The following is a 26,563-nucleotide window of genomic DNA, read 5'->3' on the forward strand; positions in this document are numbered from 1 at the left end:
ACAGGCCTAATACACAGAAGATACACAGAAGTGACCAAATGTAATATTACAAAAATAGACACAACAAATGTGAGCTAAACTTGACTGACTGACCTTTAACAAGATTTTATACAGAAAAAAACAAACTTATTTAAAATATAATGGATTTCAAAGGGGGTTTCATTTATGTTGCAACAGCAATATGAAGGAGAAAAATAATTCCATATCGTTTGATGATGAAAACTACAGACAGATGGATTCAAAGAGAAACTAAAATCAAAGAAAACACCATGTGGCAGGCTGCTGGTCCATAACACACTTATGGCGCTTGAGTTGTTCTGTACATGTTTGTGATGAGGCATGCTCCTCTGAGACCACACGAGGAGAGGTATCTCCACAGATATGCCACAGATCTAGACCTTCTCTGAGCTCATAGACGGTGTGAAAATCAACCAGTTGTATCAGACTGGCCAAAATACTTTTGCCTGCACAACTCCTCCTTCACCTATAAAGCTACTTCTTACAATGTGCTGTAGTTTCTGACACTGAAGTGAATAATACTGTCTACATTAGCCCCTCCATAGGACACTGCTTGTGTGCAACTTGATGCTAGAAGTTTATATGTGTGTCACTACACACGGCCATCAAATTCCACAACAGGTCAATATGGACACCATGCTACAGTGGAAAATCTCATGGGTGACTCCACATGGCAGTGGAGTAAAGTTTAGTAAAGGTGAACTACAACTTTTCTGCTGAGACATTCACCACCCACTTGCCTCCATCACAGCCACATTTTTGCTTTTCCCTTTTCTATTCCATGATATGGCATTAAATCCACTTATGTACACTAGCAGTTAAAAGTTTGGACACATCCTGCATTTTATATACAAATGAAGACATCAGATATATGAAGCAAGATATATGGAATTATGTGGAAAGAAACAAAGTTAAATAACACTACATTCTTTTTTTATGTATATATTTTTAATCCTCGAAGTAGCCACCGTTTGTTTTGCTATTTAACGTTACTTTGTTTTTTTCTCTGCTACATAATTCCATATATCTAACTTCATATATTTGATGTCGTCTGTGTGTATATAAAATGAATGAGAGGGTGTGTCCAAACTTTTGCCTGGTTGTGTAACTTACTGATTTCAGGTTATTGCACAAAACATTCATTCTTACAGGTCTGCAACTTGGCCACCTTCTTGTCTCTGTGGAGAGACGTAAGTTCCATACTTTGCTCTAAAACACTGCAGGGAAAGCAGTGACATCTCCATGGATATATTGCAGCTTTATGATTCACATGGCACCATTAAAGCTGGAATAACTCAGATACTATCTTTACATGCTTTGTGCTGCGACAGTCAGGGGTCCGTTTACTCTCCCCTGCACATAAAAGGCAGGGTCGAGGCTTGTTGGAGGATGACTCATATAAACTATAACACAGACATACCACCAGCAACGACACAGAAAAGCCTGCTGTGGACTGTGCAGAGTTTAGAGGGGATTTTGGCAGGACACTTTCCCTCTCATCCCACAGTGTAGTTGTTGCTCGAGGCCAAAACTGTTGCCAAGAAACTAAATGAACTTGCTGTGAACTTCCCCCTTCAGGCTCCAATAGGAAAAGTGGTATTCTCCTGACCAGCTTCCACTTCAAAACATAAGCTACATTTAGTTGACCTATTCACAGTTACATAACAGGTTACAAGCTTTTGGTGAGTCAAAAAGAGAGAGACCGAGGTATATTTAGGAGGTAAAAGTGGGAGCGATGGTTAAATTGTGTTATGAAATACATATCTTCTGGGATAATACTTTTGAATGAACTCAGGATGGAGGCTAAAAACAAATCAGTCCATAGGGAAAAAGCTAGGATCACGTTTTTTGTTTTGTTTTTTGGATGGGGGTTGGGGACTCTTTGTTAGTTCCTGGGATTAGACATAGACGTAGAAATGCTACCTGTTTGCTATGTAAAACATTCTATTGAAAATGTCAAACTGTTAAATACACCAGCGAGTTTGCACTGAGGGTGTTTCAGTTTTACTTGATAAGGTTGACCGACTTACAAAGCCTTTAGATCAATAAATGTCCACAGTACTGAGGAACAAGCCATGTTTATGTAAAATTAAAACAATAACTGAAAAACAACAGCAATAACGCATTCTCTGTGGCATTATTTCAATTTCTTTTCTGCAATGTCACGAGATTTATTTCCATCCAGTGTTGCATTCATTTTTCACCTCTTGCATTGATGATGGTAGAGTCTGACCACTGCACAAAGCTTTCTCCAGCACATCCCAAAGATTCTCAATGGGGACTCTGTGGTGGACAATCCATGTGTGAAAATGATGTCTCATGCTCCTGAACCAACTCTTTCACAATTTGAGCCTGATGAATCCTGGCATTGTCATCTTGGAATATGCCAGTGCCATCAGGGAAGAAAAAATCTATTGCTGGAATAACCTGGTCATTCAGTATATTCAGGCTGACCTCTTTCCTTGAGGCAGTGTATGACCTTTAGCCTCACAGTAAACTTGTGAGGAAGAAGAGTGTGAAGAGGTCCTATAGATAAGAGTAATTAAAAGTGCACGAGGTAACATTTCTGGTGGGTGTGGGTCAGCTGCTTGAAGGTTTGAAATGTTATTGCTTTGGCTGGAATGTTCTACAATAATCTGTCTTATTTTATTCAGTTATTGCTGCAAAAAATACCTTGATTTATTAGTTTAATGCCATACTGTAGAACATTCCAGGTGGAGACAAGCAGTTGAGAGGCACAAAACTTATATATATAGGCGTTATATATTGTGTAGTGCAGTAGTAAAACTGAAACGTCTCATAATATAGGTCTAGACACGCAACTTTGCACAAATTCTATTGATGATTTGCTTGTTTAGTTGGGTCCATCTTCAACAGTGGGAGTACTTGTGCGTAGCCGCTAGGGGCGCTACTTTTATTGTCCCTTTAGAAGTAAAATACTGGCCGGTGTTTAATGTGACAGATTATGTCTAAGGTTGTTATTCAAATGCACGCAGGTGAGTCACATAATGATTTTACAGAGCATAATAGTGACACACTTGTGCGCGCTACAGTTGGGTCGTGCGTGTGATTGGTCGCGCTGGAGAGAGGAGGATCTTAGGACCATGGGCTCGTTTCTGTCGAATGAGAAAACTTGGCTCGTGTGTAGAGTGTAGCCGTGTTTCAGAGCAGAGTGTATAAAGTGACAGGCCAGCCCTAGAGCCGCTGCTGCTCAGTGCGGAGCTGCTGCAACAATACGCAGCTGCTGCTTGTTCTGCCGCTGGCGCACTACACCAGGTGCACACGGGGGCTGGGGCTGCGCTCGTCGCTTTTTCCGGAAGAGAAAGGCTGAAACATGGGACTTTTGACAGGTCCAGTGCTGACCGCGGAATACGCACAGGGCGAGCCCGTGTGAAGACGTCCAGCGGACAGACAGCACCGCAGCGAGCGCACAGCATCCTGCGGGACACCCCCCTGGATCCGATTCACTGGAAAAGAACCACACTCACCCGTGCAGCCATCTGGGTAAGTTAAACTTCAGGGTTTAAATACACATTCGTGAGTTTACTGTCAGTGAGATACTATTGTCTTCCCGCGCCCTGCAAAGGCACGTGTGCTGATGTAGTGTGATTCTGTTCTTGTTTGACATTGCCCACAGTAGGGATGCTTATTGAATAGTCTGCAGCTGCACAGTTAATCCAGTACATACAGTAAAACCAGCCTCCACGCGCTCATGCACAGAGGAGAGCAGGTTGTTCTAAGCTGCAGACAACAGTGAACCGTGCACCTGTCAAGCTGTCATTAAAGCCCGTGTCTTGTGCATCACCGCATCTGTTGAATAATGCTCCCGGGAAGCACCAGCACCTGTCACTCTATGGACGCAGTGGGGGTCGCTTTATGATAAACAGCACTGAGTCTTGGGACCTAAACTTGACAGGTTTCCAATCATATATTAGTGCTTCACGCGCGCTGCATGCTGGGTCAGCTCCAGCGCGGGGGTTCCTGTTTAGGCTCTTTATTCTGACATGGTTACTACAGCCTGCATGACTCTGGACTGGGAAAAGCTCTGGGAACACATTCACATCCAAGGTTCCTGTGTGCTCATGGCCTGCACATGTCCTTAGACTGACTCTCCATGGCTCATCTATGATGTCAAGCTTAACCAATAGTTTAACAAGCCACTGCCTGCCAGTTAAGTAGTGCATCTGGATAATAATGTGAGGAAAGCCCTATCGGAGTCTGAAATACGCCATGTGGCATTAGACCAAGGTGTAATTGGAACTTTGTGTGTTGATGCATTGCAGTTTAACCCTTCTCAATGCAGATTCTGTTGACTTTTGCAAACAAATGGAACTGATGCGTCTTGAGTTGCATTTGACTCCTCCTCTGTGTTTTCCTTTGTTGCCAGGTCAAGCATGAAAACTACAGTAGCAGCAACTCGTGCCCATAACATGCCCAGCGGTATTCTCTCTTTGCACGATTTACAAAAGAGTAGTAATTAGCCTCAACAGAAACCACTTGGATGTGCTGTCCACGTCTTTTTCCCTTTCCCCTGTTGGTGCTGACAACAACTTTAAAAGAAAAGCATTAAAGGAAGGAGATATGTCAGCAACAGTGTGCAGGTTTCAGTCACTGCGACGAGATGCTTTTAATAAATGTCATATTCGTTTGTACAGAGGTCTGGAAATGCGTTTTTATTTAGTCTATGTCAACAACAGCTCAAGAAAATGTGTGTTTCGACTTTGAGTTTAAACGTGTTTGGATGCTGAGTGGCCTTGTGAGTCAGTTACAGCGATTTGGCCAATTTTTATACTGGATGCCCTTCCTGTCACAAGCCAATACTGGGACTTTTGTCTTATTCATGGTTATGGCCACAGCAACAACAGCGTGGACAGGCAGGAAATTAACTGGCAACCTGATGGTAACTGGTAATTCTGACAAATAGAGCTGTGTCCCATATTGTTACACTGTTACAATGCAGTCAGAGTTTTAGTGTCAGTTAAAAGTGGACTGTAAATATATTTTCTGGTACAGTGTGCATCTAATTTTCTCCTTGGATATGTTATTGCTTTGCGTATTTTCCCACAGTATAGCATTACACTGGCTTCCATGGAGACGATCATTGTGCATAACATAATAATAACATAATTACCCTTCTAAATAGGTCATGATAATTATGGTATCGACTTATCGTACAATATATAATAGCTGGATCAATGTATTTTGGGGTTCAAAATTGATGGCGTTTACAATTTCTTTGGAAAAACTGGGGAAATTTGGGATATTTTTGTTGTAATACGATAAGATTTGAGCTGTAGAGGGTTGAAAAAGTAACTTAACGTAATGAAACTACCTATTTAAAATGATTTACTATGATTATTTTGCATTATTGTTATTGTATCAGTGGCGTGAAGTTAATCGTGACAAGCTTGTATCTAAATGACTTTTTTTTCTTCAGATTGCTATGTTTTCTTGAGCAAAAATCTAAACTAGTCTTTTTTTCCTTTTATTAGAAGTCATTTCATGCGTTGTTCCCCATCTGCTGTCGTCTCTATCTATTGTCAAGTGTTCCATTGAAGGCACTGTGGCAAAGTGAAAGTGATGAGCCGATAAACAGGTTTTCATAATGTTGTATCTGGGTAATGTATTATAGGCTTCGCTCTTAGCCATTATATTTCCCTTTTGATTCTGATGTACAATGATCCATATTACAACTGAATGTGCCTTTGCCTTTTGAATAGAGAAGCAGTCTTGAATAAGCTGCTACTTTTTCACTTCAGAGAGACAGAGTGAGACTTCTGTTACATCTCTAGTGCTCAGATGGTTAGCTCCCTCTCTGCTGCCTTTGATGATACAGTTGAGAATGGCTCTTACCTCCAGTCTTCTATCACAAAGTTTAACTGTATATGTGTTTCCCTCCCTCGCTGAGGCAAAAGCAGCCTCTTTTTCCTGGAAACTCTGAAAATCTGTCTGTGGATCTCTGCAGTCAGGGAATAACCTCTCCATTTGGACATGCACTATTTATATCAGCGAAAGAGGAACACATGAGCTGCAGCTTTAAATTCTGATGTGATATTTACATTATTTGCTACATGGCCTGTGCAATTAATTAAATGTTAAACGAACACTTGATTAATTGCACTATTTCAGGCAGTCAGTGATCAGCTTGGGGCTTTTTCATTGCGAGGTCTAGAGGCAGTTCTGTCAATAAAAGAATATGCTTTGGAGAAGAGTTCAGACTTTGCAGGAATAAATTGGATGATCTTTTCTATGTTCTGTACTTATTAAAAATGCCTAGTTTTTGTTTATAAAATTAGTATTAACAGCCATATTTACTTGTTCTTAATTGGAAAAAATACATTGAAAATCTCAGTTGTAATTCTTTTTGCTATATCTCCAAGCTCTAGTTGCTACAATTAATCTAAATATTTTCTACCTGCCCTTAATTAGAGCCTTGAGATTACATTATGGTATTTATTGAGTATGATTAGTTGTAACTTGTCAGTGTTATTATTACTTGATGCATTCACCCGTAGTTGTCTGCATGGCGGTGTTCATTATTCTGTGCACGGGTAGAGTGCACCGCGGGGGTCCTCTGATCTGTGAGTTTACCACATCTATAAGCGCAGGCTGTAATCACACATCACTGTTACTAGAGAGACAGCTCTGAAACAAAACTAGATCTTTACTCCCAGGTGTAGAAACATGCATTCACTCACACATGATTATGGTTTATTATTGAGAGAATTTGACTAGCTTCTCTGCACTTTTTTTATTTCTTCCCATTCAGGTATGTTTTCTGTTCATTTGTATTTGTATTTAAGATACAATAATACAATAATTTGAAGAACACATATTGTGCTTGTGTCTTCTATAGTTATAATCTATGACACCTGTGGATCATCATGTTATGATTTGGACTTTCAAAATTGCAATATTCATTGAAAAATGACTTGATAAAAGAAACAAATCTGCTAACTTCCGTGTTAGAAAACCGCAGTGCCCGATGGGAGCTGACTTCGCAGTAAATGTTATCACAGTAAAGAGCCATGCAGCTGTCGTGTGAACATAAGCCATTAAAGATTGTTCAAATATGCAAGAATCACTCCATTTACTAAGTAAATGATGAGGGGAAACAACTATAACATGGTTAAAAGCTCTGAAATCCTGATTTTTGCAAAGGCTGCTTTAACAAAAAAACAAAACAAAAAAAACCCTCAAATAATGGCTAATTCACAATGACATACTAATGCCTGTCTACCAGGAGTGTGTGCACATCATACAATGGTACTATACCTTGACAAATTGTCAGGGCTGCAACAGGAGACATTAGGGGGTTTTGACATTACCAAATAATAACCAAATTTTACCTTTGAATTGATATCATATAATTGTAGCTTTTTCTAGTCTAGAAACATTTGGCTAAACTCACATCAGTTCCATCCTGTTTTAAGTAAAAGACCCAAAAACACTTAGTTTACGATTGTTTTATTATTTCATATGAAACTCTCTCACTTTCACCAACGCCTCATTATCTCTTTGTGCCCGGTGTATTCCTGAGGATTGAGCCTATTAGCTGCTCAGTGAAGCCAGGCTCATCTAGTGCCTACTCATCCTGTAGAGCCGTCTGTCTGTGTTAAGTCCAAATCCTCTTCAGCAGACCCCACTGTTCTCCCCCCGGACCACTCCAGACTCTGGGCTCCTGTGGGCGCAGACAGCTGGAGCTCTGCCTCATTATCAGGTTAGCCTTCTCTCTGCTGAGCCACTGCCAAACCAGCTTTTGTTTCACCGTTTTACAAAGATTTAGGCAGGACAAAAACATGAGCAGACAGCACAAATATCAAAACAAATGTAACTACATTTTATACTTTCCATTGAGACTGGGCAATATGGCAAAAAAATGTTATGTTTATGTCCCCTCATATTGATCAATATTCACTCGTTTTTCAAAAACAAAATAAAAATGGTTTTCAGTGTTGATTTCATGATCATAAACAGCAGCCGGCTAAAATCAAATATAAATGGAGACTTTCAATTAACTGGCTGTGCTATGGAAAGTCATCTAAAATATAACATTATGAGATGTGCTTAATTGTGTTATCAGATATTTGAAATGGATTTTGACTAACCTTGTGAAATTTGAGTCCACAAACTTATGAGAATCCATCTTTAAAGTCTTCTGCTGTAAGGTTAATCAGGTGGACGGGCCAATCACAAAGCAACACTGTACTTTACTGTACGTACTTTAGTAAGTTTGACATATTTTAGTCAATAAAAATGTTTGTGAAAAACATGCAGAAGGTAAGTGCTGTGTGCATTTGTGAAGATGTTGTTCCTCTGTGACTCTTTGACCAATCGGATTCAAATAATCGTCATGATGTTCTGCATTTTCCGATTGGTTTCAGCGAGAGCCTCTCAGACTGATAATGTGTAAAACTCAGAGTGACACACATCATTCTGGCCTGAGGCATTAGTTTTACAGCAGCATCATATAGAAGAGGCCATTTTTACTGTACATGGACATATTTAGTGGCATTTAATAAAGACTACGTAATCTTTAAATTCTCAGTGTTTAGCAGTGCATATTAGGATATTATGATTGCATATTAGGATGTCGGTTATATATATATATATATATATATATATATATATATATATATATGTCGGTTAAGTTATAACCAATGTTTAACAGATTCGAATACAGGGGCTTTGTTCAGGTAGAATCAACAAGTGTCATTGCTCCAGTTTTTTGGACCATAACGAGCACCCAAATCCAACAGAACAGATGTTTTAGTTTCAATTACACACTTTTTGTAATGTGATTTGAGTAATAAATTATGACCACAATTCAAATTCAGTTAAATACACAGCCCTTATTGGTAATCTGTGTCCATTATCTTTTTACTCTCAAGTTACTTAGACTCCTGCATTATTCTATATTAGAATCAGTGTAAGAACTCCAGAAATCCCAAGCTGAAAACCCTGCTCTGATTATAATTCATAAACTGTTTTGTCTTTGTCTTCTCTCTGATACTCTTAGGATAACACATCAAACAGTGCATTGGATTGTTTCTCTGTATATTCTTTCGTTGTCAGTGCAGCGTGGCAGATACTGTCTCTTCTCCTGTTGCTTCAGTACACAATGAGATGTGCATTACCAGATGGAGGTTTCCATGTTTACATTGAATAGCTGTGGTTCGTTGGCAGCATGCTTCCTCACGCTGCATAGTTATTGACTGAGGTGCTGATTTATGGTGTGAGGAGCACTGTGCTTCCTGATCAATGTTAAATTCATTAGATGTTAGACGGGTTTGTTCCATTTTTGCACAATATATATAGATTTGCAACTTATCAAAAACACTATTTAAACTGGCAGTTACCAAATTACAGCGGTTGCAGTTTTGTGGTTTGTCCAGTCTATGCCTCATTATAGAGACAAACAAACTTCCTAAGTGTTGCATTTTGATATTTATTTATCGCAGCTCATATTTTTGTATAGTTAAAACACTTTCTGGGGATTTCTGCTTTATGGTTCAGTTTCAATATCATCGTTTATCATCTGTGTACTTCAGCAGTATATCCTACTTCAAAATGTGTTATCTTGACAGGCCTGTTTCCAAATGTAATCGCAATACTGTTTTCCCAAAGTCACGCAGCCCTAGTTTCTTCAGTATGTTGTATATGTGTTCTATTTACTAAAAGCGACTTTGAAACTGTCTCTCTTTTTTACCCTATATAGAATTTTAGTGTTTTTCCTGTCTTACTACAGTGAGCTGGCACTATAATCTGATACTGTGTTATCTTCCACATAACAGTTTGCTTTGTTTGTTGTCCCGGTTACATAAATGTATAAATGGTAAGGGATATGCTTTCATCATATCAGCCAATGCCACATCCTCTAAATATGTACAAACTAGTTCCCTTTATGGTACTTAGCAGTTTCTTCTTTTCAGCTTGTTGTCTATTTGCTTCTAACAGATTTTTGGGGGATTTGACACAGGCTTTGTTTGCACTGGCCTAAGATATCGAGTAGTGAAAGCAGATGAGCCCTCAATACTGACTGTATTTCCCTCTTTCATAATACATTTATGTAACTAAACTGAAGTCTGTGTGCGTCTCTGAGTAGGGCTGCCAAAAGTATCAAAAATCTGTAATGATCTGATATTTTGTGTTTAGCTCAGAGCTGGCACCTTTTGTTGTTCTTGTAACTGTTTGTGTGTTGTTGTTGTTAGAGTAACTGCTTTTATATGTGACACTTGGTTGCTATGCCGACAAAGTTGTGAAGGTCCTTTTCTTCATTTACTGGCCTGTTTTGGAGACTGGTTCTAGTTAGTTGAGACTGCTGTTGTTTTGCTCTTGTTTTGGAGTGGGTTATGGCTGTATGGCAGTAGCTCTTGTGTTCAGAAAATAAACAACCAGAAGAAATTTGGCATGTTTCCTTTCACCAGAACGCTACAATATAAAAGAAAGTACTGCAATTTAATGTTGAAAATGACTTTTGATTGTTTTAAATAGTTATTATCACAGTATTAGAATCTATAATGTGTATTAAGTCTATTCCTGACAACTCTCTCAGACTTCTCTCGGTCTCGCTGTGACTCCTGTGTTGGACTGGTTTTGTTGTGGTGTGACACTCACATGAGAACTGAAGGCTCTGACATGCTGATGCCATCACCACCTTTAAAGCTACACATGTGAGACCACATGTTCACATCATAACTATTTACTTGTTAAGGGAAAAGGCTTGTGGTCGGCTCTGGCGTCCGGCAAAAACAGAATCCAACTGATTTCATCTGGAGCTCCACGGCACCTCCACCGGCACCACCGGACTGCACGACATGAGTTTCTCTCATCTCTTGTATTTTGTACTATACAGAATACTCTGGGGGTTAGTATCGAAATTGAGTTTGAAATTGTAGTGTCTTGTCAATATCTCTGAGTAGGTTTGTTGCTGATGAAATGGCAGAGCCTGAGTCCTGACAGGGGTCACCTCAGTCTGCCCTTTATCAAGCTTGTTTTTTCTGTCAAAGAGCAAAGCCTGTCAAAATCTCACCCAGCTGAAGTTCTTCCTCCGACTCCAATATCAAAATTTCTCTTTGTAGCCGACGCTGTGTGAATGAAAGCAGTTAAAATTGATGATGGCAATTTCTTCTGAAGATTTCGGTTTGTCTCGATGACTATATAGTGATTTAGATTTGCGATGTATGTTTAGAAAGTAGGATTCTGTTCAAAGTCCACATTGTAAACAAGTCTTGGAGCATTAACATGTAAATGAACACATTCATTTCAGAACATTTATATAGAGATAAAAATTACAGGTACGGAAAGATTTTTCAGGTTATTTTTGTTCTTGCTGCCTTTACAATTTGGTAATAACACCAACCCAACTGCAATTTCTTTTCAATTGGAATTCATTATGCAACCAGCTCAGTCAGAACATGGACACATCAACTGGAAGCAATTCATATCTCAAGATGTAAAAATGCAAACCTTGAGGCTTTATTAAAATGCTTTTTCTCAAATATAAGTTCTTTTTAACAGACCAGTGTGTTTACATACTCTTTGACATGTTTCAGATGCCTTCTGCATCTTTCTTCAGAAGGAAGGAAGAAGGATGCACCAGGCATCCAAAACATGTCAAACTACTATGAGTAAACACACTGGTCTGGTAAAGAAGATCTATTGCACTTGTGTCTGCTATATAGTTATAATCTTTGACACCCCTGGGTCATTATGTCATAATTTGGACATTTTATGTCACAATATGCATCTAATTTCTTAATTAAAGTCCTCTAACTTTTATGTTAGAAAACTGCAGTGCCCAATGGAGCTGGAGCTGGAGCTGGAGCTAAACATCATCACAACAAGGAAAGGTGAAGTTATCAGCCCCTCCTATTGATCTCTGCAGATCACGTACGTACAGAGCAGTGGGCGTATGCCGGTTGCAGGAAAAACGGAATTGATTGGCAAAATGGCCAAAAATAAGCCATTAAAGGTTGCTCAAAAATACACAAATCACTTCAAACACAGCTTCATGTGTGTAAATGACTATGGCATGACAACTATAACATGGTTAAAAGCTCTGAAAAGTTGACTTTGCACAATAGGCTTACAGCTTACAAAAGAACTTAGAATAACTTTAGAAGAATATTAGAAGACCAAAATTTACCTCTTTGATGTAAAATTCTTTATTGTATATGCCACAAAGACATGACTAATGATGATTTAACAAATGAATTAAATCAACTATGCACTCACCAACTAATTAATTTGTCACACTGTGAAAGACTCAATATGAATCTAACTGAAGCACTGAAAACGAAGGTTCAAACCACACGATTTGCTGTACATTCATCAGATACTGTATTACTTACCATGTGCATGAAGCCATTGAGCCCAAGGCACATGCAAAGTCTATATATTATTAATTTGTTTTTGAGTCTTTCAATCATTGCTTTATTACAAATCCTGATTATTTTTATCCCCAAATATGATGCTGTATTTTTATGCTCCCAACACTGCCACTACAAATCATCCTGCCTTCCTGTGTAATTATTTCATGCTATTTTTATGTATATTATTTAGTCCATTCATTCCTTTGCTGACCAACCCTCTTATCAGACCTTATTTTTTTGTTATATTAGTTAAAGGAATGTTTCATAATGTGTATAACGGGAGGATACAGGCATCTTTACAAAAATAAATACATTGGGAACAGCTCCCAAACCCCACGGTGCGTGTGGTATATGAGTAACGGTCTCTTTTTGTTCAGGTGGGTCACATTAGTCTGAGTCATGGCAGAGCTGCTGGGCTTAACACTGTCTGTGATATCAGTGCTACGCCGGCAGCCATGTTTCCTCCTCTGACCTTTTCCCAAACGCTCTGTAAAACTCCGAGTGTAAGGGGACTTGTTTTTCTTTTAACCCACTTTAACCCCCTCAGAATCTGCATGTTTACAAGAGATAGAGGCTCAGCGAATTGACACTTTGTAGTGAGTTTTTAGTGCTCTAAGAGGAGGATTAGCTCTGTTTCACTGGCTCACAACACTCTACAACTGGCCTCATTACTAATATTGCAACTGGCTTTTAAGAACAGTTGAAACTATACGAGGATTTAAAGGTGCACTGAGCAACTTTTCTGGTGGAGAGTCCGCCACCTGCTTGTCTCCATAGAGATGTTATTCCATTGCTTGGAATGTTCCATATAATGTTCCATAGTCTTATCTAAATTAATCTATCTTTTGGAGTTATTCAGCTACAGTTGTTCGAGTCAAAAATATCTCCTCTCCACAGTTCTGACCTGTAACTTGGTGTGATGCCACTGCCTGCTTGTCTCTATGGAGTTAATGCCATACTGTGGAACATGCCAGGGAAACTATAATAATGACATCTGCAAGGAGACAAGATGGTGGTTCAGTGTCAAAATTTAGAGCAGAAATCATAACTTTGATATTTTTGGGCTTTTGCCTATTTGACTCAAAATGAAAATATACAGAAACATTAAAAAAATCTGACATGAATAATTGTGTACTTCCAAACAGTTAGTGCGGTAGGTTCTCAGTCGTTTAGTCGATTGATCTGATAATGGTGTCCCAGTTGACCAAGTTACTCATTTATTTTGATTATAAGAATTTACTGGAACAATAGGAGAATGGAGAAGCTATGGAGTGAGTTAGATTTGGGAGAGAAAAATGAGTGTAATCTGACTTTTTACATATACTTTTCTGTAATTATTTGTTTTGGCATTGTGCAGTTGTAGTCGTGTGAGTGCAGAATGGGTGTGATACTTCCTTCATTCATTCCCTGAGAGGTTAATGACAGCAGCCATTGCATTATTCTTGGTGCAGGGACATGTGAAAGGTGAATGGGTCAATAGTGTAAACCATGGCTGTACAGTGGTCTTATCTGACTGTGTGCCCTCCTCCGGACCAAAGGTTTGTACTGTAAAAGTGATGTGCAGGGAGAGCGATCGCTGGGATTTAAAGGTCACTGTGTATTTCTCTCACGGGAGCAGATAGATAGCTTCTCGTTCTCAGAGCCGGCAGATTAATCCTGCTACTGTCTTGTCCCTGTGGAGTGTTTAGTTGTTTAACCATGATTCACAATGGACTGATTGGATTCAAAGCAGTAGCAGTTTGTGTATTCAGATTTTTGTAGTGTGTAAACTTATCTTTGAATATTTTTTTATTTTAACAGATATTTTTTTTAAGGTTTAGTTTGTTTTCATACCGGACAGTTCCGACTACACACTAGTAGCGGTCTTCCTCAGAGTGTCCGGTCGGCTGTTTTGTCTTTCTACCAGTGGAAGCAGGACAACAGCGCCATCTGCAGTCTGACTTCTTCAGAGCAGTATCCCAGGTGTGTGACAGTAAAAAGGGCCCCTCGTCCCGGTTTAAAGTCCCATGGGCATGTTTCCGTATTTCGATTGCCTCTTTAATCCAGTGATGACATCTGCTGTCCTCTGTCCTCAAAGAAGTAGGACTACAGATGGCGCTGTCCTCCTGCCTCCAAGAGTCTATTAAAACAAATAAACCGGAAGACCAGATGAACCTCACTGGACTATTGTCTTTGAATTATTGTATGTAGGAAAAGTGGGGGATTTATATAAAAAATAACTGAATTGTTTTTGAGGTATGTAAAACTGACGATACAGTAATGCCTATATAAACTTTTTTTTTTTTTTTTTTCAATATCGCCCAGCCCTAGTGTGCAGTAAGGTTTCCCATTAAAACAGTTAATATAGATGACATTTGACTCCAAAAAAGACAAAAAAAAAAGTATGAATGTTCAATGTTATGTTTATTGATAATTGATGATTAATAATACAAATATTGGAAGAAGCAGTTGTTTTTGATTCTTCTTAGGCCTAAAATTGTCACCTATGTACAAAATTGTCACCTATGTACCAAATTGTCCGTAAACCACACCGTCACATCCCTAGTTCATGCATTTTAGACACATTTCCTGCATGTAGCCTATACTCTCATATTGTGCAACTTTCCCAAATAAAAACAGCTGACTAGTTCCATTAACCAATTTTCCAAGCTTGATGTTTTGATATATTGCACCACCCATATATACTGTTAATTTGCTTATCCCTCACTACAGCTGTATTGTGATGACTACAGCTCTTAGTGTCCAGCCTGTGAATCAGCTGATGTTGGTGTGTGTATCTGTGTCATGAGAGTGGGTCTAAACATGTCTGTGCTCTGTCCTTGTTATAGACAGTTCTTTTGTGAGGCTACATTTCTCAGTTTCCTCTAAGGTCAACAGCAGTGAAATCTCCGGACACGTCGTATGGCTGAGTTGAGGAGAAATAATTGGCTCTTCCACCTTGCCACGCCGCACTGTCAGTCCTATGTAATCCGGCTCTTATTGTTGCATGAGGCAAGCTGCAGCAGAGAGGAGGTGGACTCTGGGTTAGCTTGGGATTATCGTATGGTGTATTTCTGTCTGGTCAGATTGATTAGCATGTCTCTCTCTCCCTCTCTCTCTTCTTCTCTGTGTGTCTTCTCTCTCTGCACTGATGCACATTGACAGACAGTACATATGGATGAACTGTATAAAGTTAATCCACCGCGCACTTGAGACTAGCAAAAAGATTAATTCATATTCTGTGACAAATGTTGATGCTGTTTATGCGCTTGTGTGGGAGGCCGAAAAGACACATTGTAATCAGTAATAATTCTGCAATCTGTAACCTAAATGTGTGTGTAGGCAGGGAAATCAACTTGCATTTACATTTTTTGTTTACCTCAGCTATGTTTTAAAACAATACACATCAATACAAATGGTGAACCACACATTATTTCGTTATCTTTATATAATAAATGCATAATGTTACACCCATATGGTCCTTTTTTGTATGTAGTGGACACTGGATATGTGCTTTTCGGTTTGGTAAATGCACAAAAGGATGTAGCTGTTTGAGTTTGGTTTAGATGCATTGCAACAAAGGACAGTTGGCAATGCTCCTGGCTTTAAGCGCATCAGTGACAGTGTTTTTGTCTATCCTATTTGTTTCCTACCTGGTTAAATTATTTGGAAACAGAGTGCACTGAATATTAATGAACAGGTGACCCCATATGCACAGAAAGACACACAACAAGGACAAAAACACCCTGAAGTACAAAAGTCACCGTCTGTACTGACCCAGTGCTGCAATAGTTTTATAATAATCATTTACTACCTGTTACTGGATTGCACATACCTCTACTGCACAAAATTGTGCTTGAATCACAGTGAATATACAATATTTTAACCCGTAAATTATGTAAGGGTTAAAACTTGTCTATCTGCCAGAACTCAATCAGATGCAAAATGAGTCACGGCGTCTCTTGTGGGCTGATGACAATTTCTATGCTTAAAATGTAATCTCACATTTTGCAAGAACTGAAATGACAAAATATGATCGTTTACACGTTTTGGTAAGGAAGCCCAGTGCTAGTTGTTAGACCAAAATAACACGTTTGCACAGGAGGAGATCTGGCACTGCGGTTGCATTAGAAACGTGTCCAGTGCAGAGTTTGGCTTGAGGAGGTTGTGACATGTGTCAGAATGCAGTGACAGGTGGAGGACTGCAGGCAGAGCTGACTTTTTAAATATGACAGCCAGGAAAAGACGAGCTCCCAAAGTCTTATGGCCACAGATGGGACTGGGCTAAAACTCCAGCATCATAACATCTCTGGTATTTTGTTGACAAGCTGAATAAAATTTAATTAAACTGCCCAGCTAGGGTTTGGCAAAAATTAGATGCTAACTGATAATAAAACAACCTTATCAGAACTAGTAAGATGCATTAAAAAAAATATTAAGAAGCATAACTAAAGGGGGGGACAATTTTTCAATAGAAAGTGAATTGGAGCCAAAAGTGAATTGGAGTCGATGGAGCCGGAAGCGCATGGTCACTTCCCATCTGGAACGTGGTGGTGAGCAGGTTAGGTTTATCCATTTATATATGCAGTCTATGATAAATCCATTTACTTAGTATTGAAATCGAGTTTGTGACAACACTACATTTTCCACCCACTGAAGACATGATTTGATTTTGTGTATATTTAGAGCATGCAGGTGACTTTACTCTGCATTATGTTTTTTTCTGGTACAGAGTCAGCCAAGCACATGTCTCCATGGAGATGTTGCTTTGCCTGGAATGCTCCAGATTATGGCACAGTGGGTCTTGCATTTATTCAATCAGATGTTTTCGTTTATAAAAACATACCTTGAAAAACACGCATTTGCTACTGTGAGCGGACTCGCCTCCCAGCAATTCAAACCTGTAACGTGGTATTTGTCTGAATGGAAATGGTTAAATGTAATGTCATACTGTATATTAACATTTCAGGCAAAGCAGTAACATCTCCACAGAGATGTGCAGTTGACTGACCCTGCACCAGAAAAATAATACATGGTACACCTATAAAAGAATAAAGTCTTGAATTTCCTCTGAATATACTTTAAAAATCAAATTGTATTTTTCTTTCTTACATACAGATTCAACTTGACTGACCTTGATAAAAGCCAACTTTCTTCCACTGCCAGAGAATAATGAGAAAAATATTTTCTGCTCCAAATGTATGCAATGTATATGTGTAGGTGGGGAGGGCAAGTCGGCATGTGCATGTGTGTGTCCTGCAGATCCGAGCTGTTCCTCAGGCGTACAGTTGCCCTCTCTGCTCCTCTCCGCTCCTCTGGGCGGTGAATGTGACCTCCAAAGGTTTGAGCCAGATCAGAAGTGACTGAGGAGAGCGACTGGGGAGAGGCCGGCAGGAGGGAACAGGGAGGAGCAGGCACCAGCAGGCTGGTGGTGTGTGAGAGCAGCAGGATAACTATTAGACATTATACACAGTCTGTTAAAAGCATAGTTGACTCACTCTACTGGTGAGTAGAGTGAGTCATATAGTTATAGTTCATTCATTAGTTTATCAGGGACAATACACATAAAAACATTGTCAGACCTACACAAAAGAGGAAATATGTTTGTGCCCGGTTATAGCAAAATAGCTATTTTCACCTGCAGTTCCTGGATAGTTTGATCAAGGCAATTAACTGCAGTGTAGTGTGTATTAATACAATCACTCATCCAGTTAATCCAATTAGTAAAACCAGTCCCACTTAAGAACACACAGTCAGCCATATAACAATAATGAAATTGTAAAGGTCAAATTATCTCTTATATACTTAACATACAGTTTGATACTTAATAGTAAGGTTACACGCTTTTATTTTGGTAACTTCCTGTGGGAGCGGAAGTAACTGGAAAGCAGAATATGATATAGCTTATAGCTTGTAGTTATTAACTTATCATTTCTGTTATTTTGTTTTTGTTTAGCCCTTACGTTGGTTATATGAAACGAAATGGAAAAATTTTAAGTCATTCACCCATCACTTCTGGCCTTCTCAATTCAACTGGATGCTGCACAAATCATGTTTTTGCTGTCTATTTGCAATGTGCTCAAATGTTATAATTAAACTACAACAAGTAGGGTCAGGGTTGGGCAAATCAGTCAGCTCTCTGTACGTTTTGCAGTTTTTATCAAATTTTCTTATTTAGCTCTACATGAATTCAAATGTACAAACTGTATCTAAGCACTGACCTTGGTGACGTGACGTTCTGTAGCTGCTTTAGATAAAATTATTAAATGAGAAATCTCAAGGACAACTTTCTATAGCTTGATCTTATGACTCTCATCTCACTTCTATTTAATTAAAGCCAATGTTAAACATCTTAGTGCTGATCTATAAAATGTTTTACTTTATTTCAAATATTCTTCCATCACCTCTCCTTTAAATGACATTGGCTGATGCTCTTAGACTTCAGTTAATGTGCACTGATTTGCTTCATACTGATAGCAGTGCCCTTAAATTAAACACAACTGTTGCCGACATTTGTCTTTTCATGACACTGCTAATGGTGGTGCTGAAGCTTCTAACCGCTACAGTCCACCTTCTCCCTAATGGTCCCTTGACTCAGATCTCAACTTCTGACCACAGCCTCATTACCAAACGCAATACAGTGATCCAGGAGTTCATTTATTCTCTGTGTTCTGCCGTGACTTATATGGAGACTATGAATATTAGTGCTCACTGTAAGGCCTGAGGATCAAAGAAAAAGAAAGAAAATACTGCTTGTGTCAATATGGTAACTTATACTGTTGTTAATCACGATTTCAGAAAAAATATAATATTGCAATTGCAGTTCTGCTGGTATGCAAAATTTTGATACTTAGTGTATTGTCTATAACAAAATTAAAATTGAACTGAAACAGAATTGTCTCAGGCAGGGCTGTCCAAACCTTTTTCACCTCGGGCCACAGACTGAAATGTATTTGAAGCAGAAGGCCACAGACCAGATTCGATACAGGGAGTTAAATGGTGGCTTTAACACGGGTTTGACAGCCATTGTATCTTTAATAAAACTTGGAATATTATTTTTAGGTCTGTTATTCAGGTTATAGAGGTAGAATCTCTTTGATTTGTAGTAAAAAAATACTTCCTGATCAATTGGGCCAGTTTAGGAGGAGACATGAGGGCCAACAAAAATTGGTCTAAGGTCCATTTTTGGTCCCTGGGCCATAGTTTGGACAGCCCTGGTCTAGGGTAATCTCCCAAACAAGCATATAACATAATATTTCTGATACTTTTGTAATGAACAATCCATTGCCACTCATCCAAGAGGCTTCTTCAGTTCTGACAGGGCTCTTATATGTCACTGTTAAATATCTGTCTCAACTGCTTTGAAACTAACACACCCTAGTTGTTTACAGTAAAGAGTATCTATTATTACTTAGGTCGATTGAACTAAGGCGTGAACTGTTCAGGGACAGGTTGTACCTCCTTACAAATACAGCCTCTGTTTACTGTTGTGGTCCATTCACGTTTTATGCAATACTTGAACCTCAACCACATTACAGGCACATTTTGGCACATTTCTGATGCATTGTTAAAACATCGTCTGATTACTGTTAGCAAGATGTGTGCCAATCCCTTTGTACTGTGTGTTTGTATGAAAAAGTAGTCTTTGTTGTGCACAGACCTTTTGCATAACCCTGTAAAAATGACCCAAGCTATAGTCTGACCCATGCTTGAATTGGCGTGCCTTCTCTGCCTGCAGTGGGCTGAATTACATTATATCCTGCTGGCCTTAGATCCATTCCATTTGCAGTTTACAGACAACAAATCGGTGACAAAAACAAATTGCGTCTGGGTTCAGGGTGAGAGAGGTTTTATTAATGGATTCATTTGTTCGTCCTGGCAGCGCACTCTCCTCTTACTGTAATTGGCTGTGAACTGGGCGAGATAGAAGCATTGAGAGCTCTTTATATTCACATGGGATTCTGCAGGCTCAGGAGCTGTATGTGTAACTGTATCGCTCTGTTTGTTTTTGCCTGTTATGTTGACTTTTTAAGCTACAAATATAAAACAACTGTATCTCTGTAGTTGTTAAGCTGATTAATCTGTCAGTGGCTTCATATTCAGTCTTTTGGGGTTTTTTGTCAACTTTTTTGGGGGATTAGAATGAAATACATGCACCCAAGGAGGAAGGAGACGACATGCATGAGTTAGCCAAAGATTTTAGCTTGGGATCCAAAATACACACTTCTCCACACAAGTATGGCTATGTCAGGAGGAAAAAAAGGAAAAATATCAATGGGACTGAAAAACGTTGCGTATTTTAGCAGATTCATTGAGCGAAACACTAAAATCTATTAATCTGCAATGAGATAAATGTGTTTTTTAGAGATAGAACAATATATCAGTATATCGGGCTGATACTTGCACTTTTTAGCAGATCGGCTATCGACCTTAAATGTGCAGCCCGGGACGATATTTTGTTTGGGCCAATCTAAGAATGTTCCTTTCTGGTGTACAGGAAGCGTCAAAGGGGACCAAGAGTCTGAAACATAAAGTCAGAAGGGTTCCACGCAGGTAAAGTGAACAATGAAGAAACAGACTCTCAGGAAAGGATAGAAGAGAGTCCTGAGATGTGCATATTGACAGCTTTTATAGTATCTGTGTGTGTGTAAGTAAATGGCGGATCCTCTACATGGCGTTAGACATTAAGACACTCTAAGCAAAGTCAAACAAGGTGAGCATTTTATAACCCTCTCAGAGTGGGGGTCACACATTCCTGAGATGTGGGTTTATCTAAAATGACCATAGCATAGCTGTAATCCTATTGTCCACACGTCCTTGTAAGCTCCCACGCTCATCTGCATAGCGTCTTGGTGATCCCCAACGCTTTCCATATCCACTGGTGTGCACAAGTTATTTACCTTAGCATTAGTAAATCAAGATACCTGTTTGACGTAGTGCTGTACTGCTAGAAAATACCTTGCAGCCAGATGACAGGAGGGACTACACCACTCTCTTATCCACTTTGTAGTAAAACAGGCTTGTAGATGAGTTTGATTGTTTTCCCCAAATTCTATAATTGGAAATGACTACAGAATCGGCCAAATATATCGGCAGTGCGTGTCGGCCATCGGTTCCTCTGGATTCTAAACAATCGGTCTTATCATCGGCTATAAAAAAAAAACATATCGGTCGATCTCTAGTGATTTTGTTCTAAATGATAAGAGGCTAATCAGCTCCTTCCTTGCACAGATTGCACCGTTGTTTGGAGTCTGACCTGAGGCGTGATGGAGGGAGCGGAAACCAGACAGATATCCCTCTGTATGAAAAGTACAACGAGATATCATTCCAGACAATGAATATTTGGAATGAATTATGAATCTATTCTGTCTTTTACAAACTTGTATAAACTGGGGGCTAGACTTTCTGAACATGCTAGTTGTGACAGTAGAAATAGTTGAAATAATCGTGAAATTATATGGCCATAATTGAGCTGCTACCAAGTAATATGATGTAGGTTACTATGTCAAAAACAACAAACAAACCTGAAAATATTGTTGACAAAGATGAATGCAGCGTGACTCACTAGGCTCCCTCCCAGCTCTGAGCCTCTCTTGTAGACTGCACATAATCACTGGCTTTATCAAAACTACCAAATGTTTCCTTTTTGTGTGTTCTGCATGAGTCATGTGGTGATAATGCCGTTTCCTCCACTGAACACTGTCAACCTTTTGTGTGTGAATTTACATACTTGAAATAACCGTCTTCTGAAACATGTGAATGGAAAAGATGAACGGCTGTGTGTCATTGACGGATTGTGTTCAGATCAGGAAGGCAGCTTCATGTGGAGTTTTCCCTTCTACTGGATGGATGTCATTAAAGGAGGAATATGTAACTTTTCTACCACCTACTCGTCTCCATGGAGATTTTACTGCTTTGTCTGGAGTGTTCCACAATATAACATCGCATGAATTCATAATACCTTGGAAAACACGCAATCTATTTGTGTGCAGGGCCCCCTCTACACAGATCTGACCTATGACTTGGCCCGGTGACGTCACTCTCTTGTCTCCATGGAGATCAATAAGTTTTATGAGGCAAAACAACAACATCTCCATAGAGACGAGAAGGCGACAGACTCTCCAGCTGTTCTGTGAATGTTCTCTTTGGTGTGTCGGTCAGTTTGTTTTTTACCTTGTGGATGATTTGGTGATTAAGGTAAAATCCCTTTTGAGCAATTTTGTTTTCTGATTAAAGTCTCTGAAAAGATCATCATTATTAGCCCCATTTGGAGTGTGGACAGATCATATTAACTTGACACACATAAAAAGAGAACATGTTTTTGCAAGTTGTAGGTTTCTCAACAGCAGGTTTAGTAATACTTCTTCGTATTTGTTGCTGTAGTAAATGACCTACTGTTAATACAATGGACCTTTTTTATAACCGTGACCTATTCTACAACATGGTGAACACAAAACAATCTACAACGGGCTTCTCATTTAGATTTTTTTCTCAAATTGATGGGTTCTTTTAGTGTTCCGAGGTTAGGTCATTTTGAGCTGTACAGCAGGATTGCAAAGGCTGACTTCCCAGTATTGACCCAATGACCACACTAATGCAGTAGTGGCTTTATGCTTTATGGTCAATTTGAGACACTTGGGCCAAATAAAAAATTGTGTTAGTTTTGTGAAGCTGTCCTTCTTGACACACTTCAAGAATAGCATGGCCCATTTAAACTGCATGTCTTTAGAGTTAACTTGAGTTATAAGTTGAGTATTATAGATGTCACGATATCCAAAATGTCAGGGTGCAATACTATAACAATATTTATTTCACCGTATGTCATTTTGAGGAGGCTAATCGAACTGTGCATATGCTACTTTTTTATTTAAAATACTTTGACAAGCCTTTGGTGCCATCATCCTTATGTCATATTCTATAGGATTACGGTTTAATCTGGGAAAATCAGGTACAGTGGGGCGCTAGTGGTAAAAACACATTTGTTGTTGCCTAACTCATTGTGTTGTGTTATTGTGTTGTGTTACCTACATTGTCTAGTATTAAAGTGGTGCGTGAGTAAGTATTTGTGGTGGTCGGAGGGATCAGTGGCGCAGATTAGCAGCCTTGCTTCTGTCAGTCTACCCCATGGCAGCTGGGGCTACTGTACCACCGTGTACGGAGTGAATTAATAATACACCAAAAATTGTAAAGTGGCTTTGAGCGTCTGGAAAAACACAATATAAGACTAATGCGTTCTTATTATTATATTAAAATGTGTTTAATAACGGTTATTTCTCCATGTTGACTGCACTGAAACGGAGCAAAGGATTATGGTCTATGTAGTTCCTACTGCTTTTTTACCTGGTCTCAGCTCCACTCAACAGAAGATGAGAAAAGTTTGCTTTCATGTTTTAGAATTTGTTGATATGGATAGAAGGGGCCATATGGAGAGAAGGGGACTGTCTATGGGAAATGTACATTTTTTTTAGAAGAAATATAAGAAATGTTATGTGAACTGAAGAGCCAATAAGTGATTCATTGTAATATTTATTTAAACTTATATGACCTGTGAATGTTGTGGTAATTCTGATATTTCTGTCTAAAGTTTCCCCTTGATCCCGAATCCGGTTTTGCTTTGATCCTTAAAAAGTCACAGTGAAGTCTCATTTGCAACAAACAACACAAATGACCTGGTAACTCGATATACTGCAACAGGTCATGATATTCGACTAAGACTTTTGAGGGTACGATATCACAATGCACATTAACTTCACTGTGACTTTTTAAGGATCAAAGCAAAACCGGATTCGGGATCAAGGAGAAACTTTAGTAGCTACTCAGTGGATGGCCCCTGGGGGGAATAATTTTGCATACTATCCGTGCTTTTCAGCTGAGTACAAACTGAACCAGATGTACTGAGCAGCTTTGATATTTTCCTGTTTGGGGACTTTTTCCACTGACTTTATTATAAGATGAAAGTGATGCGTCTCATAAACATGTGTGCACCTACTGTACACTGTCCCCTGTGTTTTATGTCTGCGTAAAGGGCTCAGGGCATAAACATGATTAAATTATCGTCTCTGCAGTATACATGTGTTCATAAAATGCTTTTAATGAAGAGACCTGACCCTTCTGAGTGCCCGCACAGAAATGTCAAGCTCTGTTTTGCCCACAATTTAATCTTGTAGAGAGATAAAACAGATGGTAGATACCCTAAGCCTGGCACGATAATTACAATATTGACTTGGCGTTTGGTATAGGACAAGGTTTTGGGGCACTCAATATTTATCATGTGCACATTTTCTTTGCAATGATAATATTTGAGCTTTAGAAAGAGAAATTGTAACTTCTATGTTTAATTATCAATGCTAACTATATATAACTATGTATACTATATGTTGGTAACAATATAGTGCATGTTAAAATTTGTTATAGACTTTGCCTATAAGTCTTTGGGAAATGTACGTTTTTGTGAAGAAATATAAGAAATGTTATGTGAAGAGCCAATAAGTGATTCATTGTAATATTTATTTAAATTACCTGAGAATATTGTAGTAATTCTGATATTTCTGCCTTTCAGTGGCTCCCTCGCCTCAGACTGGCCCAGTTCACGTTGATGCTCGTCCCTCCTCTTCCTCCCTCTTCCTCCCTCTCACCATGGCGATGAGCGGCGAGCCTGTGTGCGCGAGGTCCTCTGCTGACCTGGAGGAGCAGAGCGGCAGCCTGGCAGACACCCTCTCTGCCATGACCACCAAGGACACGAGCAGCAGCAGCAATGGGGTGAAGAACGGAGGAGGCACCCAGAGCAAGAGGACCCAGCCCGCACGACCTCACCTCAGCGGCCGGAAGCTGTCCCTGCAGGAGAGGGGCACGTACCACCCTCCTCACACCTCCCCCCGAGTGGCCCGCAGACCCACTGTGGAGTCCAAGAGAGTGTCCATATCAGACGCACAGGTCAGTGTTATTATATGCCACATCGGTTACATATTAACATTTTTATTACTGTAATGATCTGATATTTTATGTTTAGCTCAGAGTTGACACCTATGCCGACAAGTTGATGTGAAGGTTCTATTCAACAGTCACCGGTCTGTTTTTGGAGACTGGCTGTAGTGAGTTGAGACTGCTGTTGTTTTGCTCTAGTTTTTGGCGTGGGTTACTGCCTACAATAGTGCTTGTGTTCAGAAAATAAACAACCAGAATGCCAGAACGCTATGTTATATTTTTAGCTAAATGTTATCTATGGTAGTTATGAATAGATTGCTTATGCAGGCAAGATCCAAAGGTTTTACGATGCCAGTGACAGAACATGAATTATTGAACTACGGCTGCACAATAATCAGTAGTGCAAGGAAATAAATATATTGCAACTACCGTGTTCTCCATCTGAAATGTTCTGCTGTTGAAAAAACTGAAGTAAAAAAAGTAATTCATTCCCCTCATTAAGTCTTTAGCATTGCAGTCACTGTTAAGTTTTGTTTTGATACATTTGACTAGTAATTAAGGTCAGTAATTCCGACATTTATCAAGTCACTGAACAATTAAATATTTTTGTCTAAACTTAGTGTTTCAAAAAGTATATTAAAATATCACAGTAATATCATTATTGCAGTACAAAACATCGTTATCAAATATAGCATCATGGAGGATCTAAATTTCAGGACTGCCAAATGAGTCGAATAACCTTAAAGACAATTGCATTTACTGTCAGAGCTGCCTCCCTGTGTAGTTCTTCATTGCATCTTCATCTTCACTGTGCTTATGAGAGCGTGTCATCATCACCCCTGTGTCTTGTACTGTCTTTTGTACATTTGTAGTGAATGTTCAGAGCGTACCAGACCAGCAGACAGAATGACAGGGGCCTGATGTATAAGTGAGACATTATCATTACAGCATCATTACCACTGTTTCTATCAGGGCCTTACATGTGAGACAAGAATCCTTTTGACGCCTTAATCAAACGGACATGGACACAAGAGTGGCCTGTGCTGGCGGAGCAGAGCATGTAGTGTCAGAGCGAAACAGCTCATTATTTACCATGGCAATCACGTGTGTGCTTTGTGTAGTGTAAACTGTGAAACGCTGCTCCACAGTTCAGCTGCCTCACACGCCTCAGAGGCACATTGGTGCTTGTAGCTACAGGCACAGCTTTCATCCCTAAACATGGAAAAGTGGTTTACTATCAGCTTGACGTGCTTACATAGCAGAGCGCT

At 39.4% G+C, this 26,563-nt stretch overlaps 1 protein-coding gene across 1 annotated transcript in view; it reads left to right on the forward strand.

Moving 5' to 3' along the window:
* Positions 1 to 3,143: 3,143 nt before the first annotated feature.
* The window catches only part of camkk1a (calcium/calmodulin-dependent protein kinase kinase 1, alpha a), a 67,043-nt gene continuing 43,623 nt past the window's right edge, over positions 3,144 to 26,563 (forward strand). The window contains exons 1-2 of the mRNA XM_033978973.2: positions 3,144 to 3,522; positions 24,931 to 25,304. Of these exons, the coding sequence (XP_033834864.1) occupies positions 25,008 to 25,304 (297 nt within the window). The 5' untranslated portion in view covers positions 3,144 to 3,522; positions 24,931 to 25,007. The remainder of the gene's footprint in view (positions 3,523 to 24,930; positions 25,305 to 26,563) is intronic.

This window comes from Periophthalmus magnuspinnatus, chromosome 14, assembly GCF_009829125.3.
Source record: "Periophthalmus magnuspinnatus isolate fPerMag1 chromosome 14, fPerMag1.2.pri, whole genome shotgun sequence".
Taxonomy (NCBI): domain Eukaryota; kingdom Metazoa; phylum Chordata; class Actinopteri; order Gobiiformes; family Gobiidae; genus Periophthalmus; species Periophthalmus magnuspinnatus.